Raw genomic sequence first — 11731 nt, forward strand, 5'->3', positions numbered from 1 at the left:
TCAATAAATTTTGTTTGAATCTGTGTAATTTTCACATGTCACAAAATATTCTTTACATTTAAAAAAAGCCATTTAAGAATGTAAAATCCATTAGCTTGTGAGTAGTACAGAAACAGGTGTTGGGTAGGATGTGGCCTGCGAGCCATAGTTTGCTTACTCCTGGTCTAATGGGACAGGCACAAACACAATGACTTGTTAGAAATCAGAATGGGAGGGGGGAAAGGGGAGGAGGGAGGGACTGGAAGGAGCACAAGGAGCTCCTGGGGTGCTGGCCACGTTCTGCTTGTTGATCTGAGTGATCTGGGTGGTAATGTGGTTACATCTGTGATAATTCATCAAACAGTATACTTCTGATTTGGGCACTTTCCTGTTTGTTATACTTCAATAAAAAAGATAATTAAAAAACGGTAAGGCAGTGTAATAAGTAATAATGGGGTAGGGTGTTAGGGGACAAGAAGGGGCCTTAACCCAGCTTGGGAGAGGATGGGTCAGTACATGGGGCAAGTTGCTCCTCCCCTGTTTCTTCATCTATGTAAGGGGGAGGGGTGAGGAGGGCCAAGAGCTCTGCGGATGGAAAGGGATTCTGTGGAAAGTAACCTCACAGAGTGATCTGATCATAAACTCCTAAATGGGCAGGTCATAATGGGTGGTCACAGCCCAGTCCTATAATTTTAGTGAGATATTTTAAAGCAAATTTCTCCGTCCGTTCTCCTTGTGCATCTAGGTTAACACACCTTCGAAATGGCAGATGTGATACCTTCAAAGCTGTAATCAGCCCCAGGAGACCACATAATCTGTAATCCAGTCCCTGCCTTGCTTTCTCCCACCTCTCCCACCTTCATGTAAATCTTCCTTAAGTTCAAATGCATAAAAAAACAAAACAAAAAAAACCCTACAAACTTATTCTCAGGAGCATTTTAGGTCTTACTCCCCGGTAACTGTCGTCAGTTTTGGCTCAAATAAATTTTTATAAAAATTCTCTACAGGTTTGGACATTTCTTACATTGCTACCTGTAAGGTTTAAAATTCTCCCTGGCCCAACCTGGCCGGCATCTTGTTGGGGTCACCCGGATCGGTGAAATGGGTTGCCAAGTTCCAGGCAGGAGCCCCTTTTTTCCAAACATCTAAATTCTGGTTGTTACCCCATTGACTTGCTCGAACCGGACTGGTGATTGGCTAGCATGAAACAAGCCCAGGCAGGAGAGTGGCTATCAAAAGGGAAAGGCGGTGGCGTCATCAGTCAGAGACCAGAGCCACCGAGAGAGACAGAGGCTTAAGTAAACTCCCCTCTAATTGGTTCCTTTCTACAGGCGGAATTGAAACAGCGATGGGGATTCGCTCTCCTTTAACTCCAGAACTAATAAGTCACGGAGGGACCGGAAATCCTGGGGGGCGGGCCTTCAGCAGAAGAGGGTGGATCCAAGGGCGGGCTTCTCTTTTGGGGGCGGGATTCTTTAGGAGATGGGGGTGGAGCCGCCTCGCCGGGCTTTCCTAGAGCGTGGTAGGCAGAAATCAGGGAGGGGCGGGGCCGGAGCCGAAGGCGGGGCCAGAGCCGGAGGCGGAGCCGGCGCTTAGCGCGGGGCGCGCAGTCACCAGGATCAGATCTGCAGGCTTGGTTCCTCCTTCCAGCCATGGCTCCGCGCTGCTGGCGCTGGTGGCACTGGTCGGTGTGGCCTCGGACCCGACCGCCTCCCGCCAGGAGTACCCCGAGTAGGAGCAGGGCGCCCCTGGGACTGGACGGCGGTGCGGGGAGGCCTGCGTGCGCTAAGTGGTGGGGTCGGAGCCACGCTGCGGCAGAGCTGGAGAGGGGAAAGAGGGGCGAGACTGGAGGGGGTCCACTCAGGCAGACGAGATGGGGGTGGTGCACGGGGTAGATGGCGGGGCCTGTGGGGTGAGATACCCCTAGGGTGAGACAGCGGTCAACAAAGATGAGAAGGGGAGACAATATATGTTCACAGATGAGAAAACGGGCGAGTGAGAGTGCTCTGGAGGTCTCAGGGGCGAGAGAGAATTCTGAGGCGAAACAGGTGTCTGTAGGAATGAGGCGGGTGGACTGGGACAACGCATAGGGTTCTGCGAAGAGAGGGGTTAGAGAGGTAAAAGGGGAGCATTGTGGGGAGATCCGCAGGGGTGAGAATGGGATGACGTGGGGTCCGTTGGAAGGATGTGGTATTCTAGCTGGCTGGGTACGGAACCCCATAAGAAAAATGAAGTACCGTGCAGGGCAGCTTCGTGGGTGAGTGGTGGGGGTTGTTGACTAGGCCATCTTTAGAGACATAGTAAGTTCGTGGGTGATATGTAAGGTTCTGGATGAAGACACAGCCTTTGGGGTTCAGATGAAGTAAGGAACCCTGCAAGTGCCAAAGCTTTGACAAAAAAAGAGGAGGGTGAAGCTTGGGAACCTCCGTCTTCTGTTCCACACTGAAGTTGGTTTGGAAGTGTTGTTCTGACTGCTCTCCCCCTCCCCCTCCCCCATCCTAGGCTCCCACCAGCAGTTCTCCACGCAGGAGCAGACCCCCCAGATCTGTGTGGTGGGCAGTGGCCCAGCTGGCTTCTACACTGCCCAACACCTGCTAAAGGTAAGCCACACTCTCCTGGTTCCCTCACCTACGATTGGTCTGTTCCAGTCCTAAGGGCAAGGCGCACTGTTTGGGTTTTAAAAGCACTCCTGGATCCCCATTGGGGAAGGGGTTCCCAACCCTTCTAGACAAGATACTTTCTGCACGCTTTCTCACCTACGTCTGGGGCTCCCCACTCTAGGTCCTCAGCTATGAGTGAAGTGTGTCCTCCTCATGGGCAGTGGTCGACGGCAGACTGTCACCTGCGCCTCCTTGGCCAAGCCCTTCAGGGAGCTTACTCAGACCTGCAGGAAGACTCTGCCCTGCTCCTCATGTTCCCTTCTTTCTTTAGCATCCGCCTTCACTCCAGCATCCTGTATCTCCAGGCGCTACCCCGTCTTCTCAGGGTTTCCTGTAGCTTTACCCTCCTTGCTGTGCTCTCACCAGTGACTCCCCATGCCAAGGCTGCTCTTTCAGCCTGCTTGCCACCTCCTATTTCCTCCCCCAAAGGCCGGCATCTCAAGGCTTACGGTATTGGCCTTGGTTAGCAGGGCTCCAAGGTTACTAATTACCCTTGAGACTTTGCCAGACCTTGGACCTTGGTGGGAGGGAGGAGGGAAGGGAGACCTAGGCTGACTAAGATATGGGACAGTGGCCTCTCTTTGGAGGAACTTGGCGTGTCAGTGAAGAGACAGGAGAAATGATGAGTGTATTAATTATACAAACACATATGCAGATACTTAAAAGGTAGGGTGACCGACCTCCCCAATTTGCCCAGGACACAGGGCTTTCAGTGTTCAAACTGGGAGTATCAGGGGAATGGGAAAAAAAGAAACTAGGCGTGTCTTGGGGAGACGGAGATGCGTTGTCACCCTGATGAAAAGTGACCTAAGCCCACCTTTCAAGCAAGTAGGTGAAGGAGCTAATTACAATGGTGTAACCAGCATGAGCTGAGTTAAGTGGGGTCAGTCAAAGTGTTTCCTAGAGAAGTTGCCTTTGCTCTATATTGAAGGAGGCCAGAGGCCCTGGAGAGGGCCTCCTACATGTGGGAGTCACCCCCAAGCAAAGCTGCTGTGCGTAGTAGGGCAGCCCTGGGCTCTGGGACAGAGACCAGGGATCTCACAGGGACTGGGGAGGTCTTGGAGGGTTTTGTGTAAGGGACACTATGTTAGCTGAGCCTGAATTTTGGGGAGGGAGGAGAGTGGGCCTTCCAGATGGGATTCTCAGTGCACTCAGCTGGCAAACACACATACTTTCTCTGTGGGAGATGATGGGGGATGGACACAGAGGCCAGTTACGAGCTGGTCCTTGCCCACTGGGAGCTCCAAGATACATACTTGGTGCATCTGGGGCAGTGGCACTAAGCTGAGTCAGGCATTGTCCGTATAGCATCTCATCACATCCTCAAGACAACCTTCAAGACAGGTGTCATGAGTCTTGCTTCACAGGTGAAGACTCTGCGGCTAAGCGAGGTTGCCCAAGGGCCCACATGGACAGGGGAGGTGCTGGGATCTGAGCACAGGCCTAGTCTGACAGCAGAGCCTGCTCCTAAGCACCATGGTAGCTCATTCTATAATCTACTACTGTCGTCCCAGGCGTAGGCTTGGCACTGGGCACATGGGTGTGAGCAGGACAGCCATGGTCCCCATGCTCAAGGACCTGATGGTCTAATGTGGGGGTCATGGAGTGGGGGGAAGGGGGTTCACATGACACTCTAGGGCTCCGACATGGGTGTGAGCAGGACAGCCATGGTCCCCGTGTTCAAGGACCTGATGGTCTAATGTGGGGGTCATGGGGTGGGGGGAAGGGGGTTCACATGACACTCTAGGGCTCCAATGGTGTAAGCACAGAAAGCAGGGAGGGGGATGGTCCAGAGAGGGGCAGCCTGGAGGAGGAGACGGCCACATTGCTGTCTGAAGGATGGAAGGTGAGGGGGAGGAGGAGGCAGGAGAGTGCCAGGCACAGGGAACCGCGTGGACAAAGGCCCAGAGGAAGGAGAAAATGAGCCTTGTGGATAGGTGAGTTCAGGAAGGTAGGTGTGTGCAGTGAGAGCAGAAAGGAGAGGCCCGAGGAGGCAGGTGGGCCCAGATCTTGGGGACCTTGGAAGCCACTGACCAGGCTTGGGTTCAGGCCATTTATCTTGGTGCTACCCATCCCCCTCCCCTCCATCACTGGGGGACTTATTAAAATACACGTTTCTGGGCCTCGCTTAGACCTAATCAAACTGTGGCTGGGGCTCAGGAACCAGCCCTTTTAAATGAATATCACAGGGGAATCTGGTGCCTGCTGCTACAGGTGGCTGGCTTTACTGAAGAGTTTTAGGCAAGGGACTGGCAGCACCCCATTTTTGATTTGGAGCCCTCTCTGCCTGCAGGGCAGACAGTAGAGTGGGGAGACAGGGCTGGTGGCTAGGAGAGCAGTGGGGAGCTGCTGGAGTGGCAGTGGGGTGCCGACTGGACCAGGCCAAGGAGAGTAAGGGAGGAGCCCCAGGTTCTGGCTCGGTCTGTGGGCGGATGGCGTGGAACGGAGCACAGAAACAGGAGAGCTTGGGGGTGAGGGCGCTGGCTGTAATCGGGATAGGTTCGAGGTGTCTGGGGTGAGTAGTCCAGCTTTGGACTTCAGAGGGAGATCTGGGCGGGAGAGAGAGGGGAATGTCATCAGCAAGTCCTCAGAAATTCGAGGTCACAGGAGGGAGCTGATGAAACTTCCACGGGTTGGAGAGGAGCGGGTTGCCCAGAGGACGAGTTTGGCCCATGCAAGTTGACTAGTAAACATGTCCGGTGGACTTAGCTTTGTGGAGGTGGCCTTGGAGCGAGCAGTGTGACCTAGAGGGAAGGATCCCCAGCAGGAAAGAATAGAAGACAAAGTCGCATTGTCTAAGGTATTGTCCGCTTGAACTTTGGTCAGCTTGAACTATGTCCCGCGGCAGGGCATCCAGGGAAGGTTGATGAGCGAGGCAGAGCAGCAACAATGGTAATAGCTGACAGCTTTCATCGCGGGTCAAGCCCTGGGCTAAGCGCTTCAGGCCTGGCTCATTTGCTGTGGGTGGAGCATCACGCCGCGAGGGATGGTCTGTGGTACCAGGAAGTCCTGTGGCACAGAGCCGGAGAGCCCTGGGGTCGCCGTGGCTGATGACTCCAAAGCTGGAGCTCTTCCCGGGTACCACACAGTGGGGTTTGAAGGAGGTGGGTTGGGCGCCACCTCTGGCGGGCACGGTTGGGTGGTGGGTGGCCTGGACTTGGGTGCAGGCAACGGAGTGGAGGGCAATGGGGGTTTGGACAAAGGTGAGGAGGTGAGCAGGAGCCTTTGTCGGGGTGAGGGCGACTGAAGGGCAGGAGCTCATTGGGCCTGAGTCATGAGCCTCATCGAAGTGGGACTGTTACGGCCAGAGCCAAGACGGGGGTGGGAAGCAGGGCAGTGTCCTCTGCAGGAGCCCCGAGTGCTTAACTCTGAACCTGATTGCAGCCCAGAGTCTCTCACTGTGCTGAACCCCAGGACGCTTCCTGACAACCCAGAGAGGGTGTGTTATCTGTCCCAGTTTACAGAGGAAGAGCCAGATCCTGGGACTTGCCAGCCATGTGGCTGGTCGGTGCCTGAGCCCAGCCCTGTGCCTTCCCCACTAGGAAGGGAATGTCATCAGCAAGTCCTCAGCAAGTGCCTGAGCTTCCAAGGTCCCCAAGATCTGGGCCCACCTGCCTCCTCGGGCCTCGGGCCTCTCCTTTCCGCCCTCACTCTGTGCCACAGCCCCACTAGGTGCCCAGGAGGGCAGGCAGCATGGAACCAGTGTGTGAGTGAGGTTCTTTCTCTAAGATTGAGAGGAGGGCCACTTCCCTCTGCCCCCCACATGCCCGAGCTGTGCCCCCACCTCCCAGTCCAGCTTGGTCCTCTTTCCAACAGGGTGATCTTAGAGACAAGAGCTAATGCAGGCATGCATTTCAAATGGTGGTTTTCAGGCCGTCAGGCTGGCTGGGCATTTCTAGAAGTGTCGAGGGGTTCTAGGGCAGGGCCATGTGGCACACCTGACCCAAGGAGATGAAGAAGCGCCCCCGATGCCCTCTTCCTGTTGGCCGAGTTCTCGATGGGCTGGCGGTCCGCGAGGTCTGACCTCGGCCACCCCATTCCTCTCGTCTGGCTCCCTAGGCACACGAGGAGTCAGGGTCTCTTCTTCCCTGCAGAGGGTCGAGGCCTCCTTGTGTCCTCAGTCCCCTGAGCTGGGCTCTCCTGCTCTGTCCCGGAAGGGGAGGACACGTAGGGGCCCAGTCCCTCCCTCAGCCCGCTGCCTGCTGCCCTCTCCCCCAGCACCACGCCCGGGCCCACGTGGACATCTATGAGAAGCAGCTCGTGCCCTTCGGCCTGGTGCGCTTTGGCGTGGCACCCGACCACCCCGAGGTGAAGGTAGGTCTCTCTGGGCATGGAGGGGAGGTTCGGAGACTGTGGTCTAAGTGAGAAGGGAAGGGAGGCCACCTGGCCGCATGGGATGACCCCAGGCCCTCCAGATGCCACCCAGGTTCCATCCCGGGGACATTTTGGAGTGAGGGTGGCAAAGGCATGGTCCCTGGAGCTGCCCCCTCCTCTAACCCCTCCCACTCCGGGGCCCGCAGAATGTCATCAACACCTTTACCCAGACGGCCCGCTCTGACCGCTGTGCCTTCTACGGCAGCGTGGTCGTGGGCAGGGACGTGACCGTGCCAGAGCTGCGGGAGGCCTACCACGCCGTGGTGCTGGTGAGTGCAGACGGGTGGCCTGGTGGGGGAGGAAACACGGCGGCTGAGGGATGGAAGCATAGGGGCGAGGCCCAAACCGCTGGGCACGGGCCAGAGTGGAAGCTGCGGAGGAGGAGCGGCAAGGAGGCCGCTGGGAGCTGGTGGGGGCTGCCCAGCCCCTTAGCTGGTGCCGAGGGCTCTGGGTCTCTCCTTAGAGTTACGGGGCAGAGAGCCATCAGGCTCTGGAGATTCCCGGTGAGGAGCTGCCTGGGGTGTTCTCGGCCCGGGCCTTCGTGGGCTGGTACAATGGGCTTCCTGAGAACCGGGAGGTGAGTTTGGGGAGCACTCCCAGTGCCTCTTCCCCCCTACCCCTCAGCCAGGGCGAGGGGAGCCCTTGGACACCAGAGCTATGGGAAGAAAGAGCCACTGTGCAGGACCGGGAGGCCCCCAGTGAGGACATATGCGAGACATTAGGCTGACCGAGGCGGGAGGTCAACCGTGGAAGGCCTCTGGGAAGAGGTGGGGCTGGGGAGCAGAGGGGAACGTCTCTCATGGGGGAGCCTGAGGACTGTGGACCAGGAGCCTGACTGGAACCCGATGCAGACATCTCTCCTCCAGCTGGCACCAGACCTGAGCTGTGACACAGCCGTGATTCTGGGGCAGGGGAACGTGGCTCTGGACGTGGCCCGGATCCTGCTGACCCCACCTGAGCACCTGGAGGTAAGTGGGCAGGTCAGGGGCCGGAGGAGCGCAGGTGAGCTCACACTGAGGAGAGGGCGCCCCAGCTGCAGGGGGCAGGCCTCGTCCCTCCAAGCTGAGCCGAGGGCCCGTCTCCCCTGGCCTCAGGCGGAGAGAGGCCTCTGCAAGGCGGTCCCAGAGCTTCGTCTCATCCCTGTTCCCCTTCAGCACTCCAACTACGTGGGCCTTTAAAAAAAATACCATTCAGCGTGCCACAGTTCTCAGCTCACTTGTCCCTTCCTCGGGAAGCTTTATACCTTCCTCTGATAGACCTGTCTACTTCTGCTTCAACACATGTTGTCACCACTGTAATTTTACACTTATCGATGAGTATTTGATAAATATCTCTCTCTCCTCCAGATCAGAAGCTCTGTGAGGGCCGGCACCATTAACAGTCCCCCTTCTCCCTGCCCCTCGCATGGTGCCCTCACTGGTAAACACACCTGTTGAGTGAGCAAGAGCGTGGGCCTGGTTCGCTACTAGTTGGAGCCATTTGCAGAATTGGTGGCAGTGCTCCATATGGGCACCAGGGGGGGCAGTGGCGCACTTTCAGGCTGGCAACCTTCTCAGGCTTAGTTAGGATGGGGACGTGACCAGAGAGGCTCAGTGTTGGATGACTTTAAGGTCTTCCTTTTGTGCCAGAAAACGGACATCACGGAGGCTGCCCTGGGGGTACTGAGGCAGAGTCGGGTGAAGACGGTGTGGATAGTGGGCCGACGAGGACCTCTGCAAGTGGCCTTCACCATTAAGGTGCTAGGGCCAGAGGGAGAGGGGCTAGGGTCCCAAGTAGATGGTCTGCCCTTAGGAGGCGGGGCAGGGCAGAGCCCCTGGGAGCGATGCTGCCTGGGGTGGAAGAGGGGAGCCGGGCGGGGCCCCGTGCCTTCTGTGGCAGTGGTGGTGTCTCCCACCTGGCCCGGGCTTTTGGGTGGGCTCTGGAGTGAATGGTACTCTGGGCCTGACCTCCCCCACTTCACCCCACCTCACCCCAAGGAGCTTCGGGAGATGATTCAGTTACCAGGAACCCGGCCCATTTTGGATCCTGCGGATTTCTCAGGCCTCCAGGACAGAATCAAGGGTGAGGGGCCCTGGCCTGGCCCCCCAGCTCACTAGGGAGGGGACAGTCTAGGTCAAGAGGGCTTGGGGGAGGGCATTCAGGGACGAGATGTAATCCAGGTTCAGCCCTGAGAGGTTCTGCGTTGCTGACAGAGGCGCCTCGCCCAAGGAAGCGGCTGATGGAGCTGCTGCTTCGAACAGCCACGGAGAAGCCGGGGGCACAGGAGGCTGCCCGCCAGGTGTTGGCCTCCCGGGCCTGGGGTCTCCGCTTTTTCCGAAGCCCCCAGCAGGTGTTGCCCTCGCCAGATGGGCAGCAGGTGGCAGGCATCCGCCTGGCAATCACCAGACTGGAGGTGAGTCTTCTGTTACCCAAAGACACCCCTGTTCTCAAGTCTCCCCACCCTAGTTGTCCACACTCTCCCCAACAGGGTGTCGGTGAGGCCACCCGGGCAGTGCCCACTGGAGACACAGAGGACCTCCCTTGTGGGCTGGTGCTGAGCAGCGTTGGGTATAAGAGCCGCCCCATTGACCCCAGTGTGCCCTTTGACCCCAAGCTTGGGATCATTCCCAATGTGGAGGGCTGGGTTGTGGATGTACCAGGTGAGAGGATGTGAGAAAGGCGTCAAACCACAGGGGGACAGGGAGGCTGGTGTCTCCTGGGGCCATTCACATTCATCCTGTGACATGCACTGAGAAACGGCTCTGAGCCAGGTCCTGGGGGTCTGGGTCCTGGGACCCAGCCCCACCTTCCTCCTGGCCCTAGAGTAAGTTCCCAGTCTAGCTGAGGTGCCCACATATGTCTGGTTATTAAGTCATTCAGTTTACTGAGCCCCGTTCTGGCCCTCTGCTCAGTGCTGGGTTTGGAGATCGAACAGCAGCCTCAGGGAACTTCCGGTCTGACTAAATATTCACACACCTGTCTATTCCTTCAGTAAACATTTCCTCAGGGCCTGCAGGAACTGGAGGTGGGCAAGACCCAGCTCCTACCCTCAGGGAGCTTCTAAGTCTACAGGGAAGCTGAGGTATCAGGGGGGACGGTATGGTAAAAGCAGGTTGAGAAGAATCCAGGGTGGTGGGCCCCGGACGCAGTGGGCCCAGCTGACAGGCTGCTGGGAGGACTGGGGTGTACGGATGTGCGTGCACACGTGTATCCTGGGGGCTCAGGCTCGTCAGGCTAGTGTCCAGCCACGTCCTCTTTCCTTACCGTTTCGTTACTCCCTCCCAGGCCTCTATTGCAGTGGCTGGGTGAAGCGGGGGCCCACAGGTGTCATCGCTACCACCATGACCGACAGCTTCCACACCAGCCAGACACTGCTGCAGGACCTGAAGGCCGGGCTGCTGCCGTCTGGTCCCAGGCCTGGCTACTCGGCTGTTGAGGCCCTGCTCAGAAGCCGAGGTCTGAGCCCTGGGTGTATTCCTGGGAGGTGGGATGGCAGGTGTGCTCTGGGCTGGGATGGAAGAGGTGGAGGCAGTGACCCATCTTCCCTCCGCCTCAGGGGTCCGGCCCGTCTCTTTCTCGGACTGGGAGAAGCTGGATGCTGAGGAGGTATCCAGGGGCCAGGGCGCTGGGAAGCCCAGGGAGAAGCTGCTGGATCCTCAGGAGATGCTGCGGCTGCTGGGACGTTGAGCTCATATCCCAGCCCGGCGGGAGAAGAGGAGGGCCGTTCAGGGAGGAGGGGCTGGGGCCAGTCTGAGCGGGCCTCTGCGCCACGGCTGCATCCCCTGCCTGCCATGCCACGGGGCCTCGGCTGCCTCTTTTCCAGGGGTCTCTGAATACTTTCTCCTGCCAGAAGATCGCCTTTGTCAGTGTGGGTTTAACTCTCAATAAGGAGATAACCTCAGGGATGGGCACAGGTGCAGGCTGACCTTCCTCCTCCCCACCTCTCTCCTGCTGAGGGTCACCAGGTCAGGAATATGCTGAAAATAAACCAGCTGCAAACGAAGAGCCAATGGTTGATGTACCTGCGACTTCTGGGGCCTGGGGTCACCTTCCAGCGGCAGCTCCCCTCCAGCCCCCAGGTGGCGCTGCAGAGCCAGCTCCCTGCTCAGGGGCCTCTTGGAGGGGGATTGGTAGCCAGACCTGGCACCCATCATCCCTTCTCTGCTTGGCCCTGCTGCTGCGGCCTGCCTGCCTTCTGCCGGCACTGCAGGCACCCTGGGACCCTGGCCTGCCTGTCGGCCCCACTGCCTGGTCCCCTCCCTGGTTAGCTCCAGGTACAACCAAAACAAGAAGAGAAGTGGGAGTGAGGGGACCGGGCAGTAGCTCTGGTGCGAGTCCCCCATTCTGTCTGCTTCCAGTACCTTACACGCTTCATCGGTTTCCAGCCAGATCAACAAGACTTTTGTCAGTACTAAAATCTCCGTAGCGCTTTGCAGTTTACGAAGCGTGTTCACCATCTAAATGCCGGTCCCCAAGATGCTGACCTCACTTTATAGACTGAGGGATTCTCGAAATGAACTGGCCCAAGGTCACACGGCTAGTGAGCTGTAGGCTTGAACCCAGGGCTCTGGGCCGGTGTTGTTTTCTGAGGCCACTTTAGCCCCAAGTGTCGGATCTAGGAGCACTGTCCTGTCCTGGAGAGGAGAGAAAGGACCCAGGCGTCGGCACGCGGGCGGCAAGGAGGGGCTGGAGGAGCGCGGGTGCCAGCGGCGGGGCGGGCAGGCCAGGGCGGGGCGGAG

General features: G+C 57.8%; 1 protein-coding gene across 3 annotated transcripts; it reads left to right on the plus strand.

Moving 5' to 3' along the window:
- Nucleotides 1–1550: 1550 nt before the first annotated feature.
- Nucleotides 1551–10997, plus strand: FDXR (ferredoxin reductase). Of its 3 annotated transcripts, none has more exons than XM_015589561.2 (12): nucleotides 1551–1710; nucleotides 2482–2579; nucleotides 6858–6953; nucleotides 7160–7282; nucleotides 7477–7590; nucleotides 7865–7981; nucleotides 8642–8749; nucleotides 8990–9074; nucleotides 9206–9405; nucleotides 9481–9652; nucleotides 10278–10448; nucleotides 10549–10997. In XM_015589561.2, exons 1-12 carry the CDS (start codon nucleotides 1632–1634, stop codon nucleotides 10677–10679), a joined length of 1494 nt encoding a protein of 497 aa, XP_015445047.1. In that variant the 5' UTR covers nucleotides 1551–1631; the 3' UTR covers nucleotides 10680–10997. The 3 variants fall into 3 exon arrangements, with proteins under 3 accessions (XP_015445047.1, XP_006912308.1, XP_015445048.1); XM_006912246.3 differs by having other exon boundaries at nucleotides 7880–7981; XM_015589562.2 differs by lacking the exon at nucleotides 7477–7590 and having other exon boundaries at nucleotides 7880–7981.
- Nucleotides 10998–11731: the final 734 nt, after the last annotated feature.

Source organism: Pteropus alecto, unplaced genomic scaffold (genome assembly GCF_000325575.1).
Source record: "Pteropus alecto unplaced genomic scaffold, ASM32557v1 scaffold134, whole genome shotgun sequence".
NCBI classification, from domain to species: domain Eukaryota; kingdom Metazoa; phylum Chordata; class Mammalia; order Chiroptera; family Pteropodidae; genus Pteropus; species Pteropus alecto.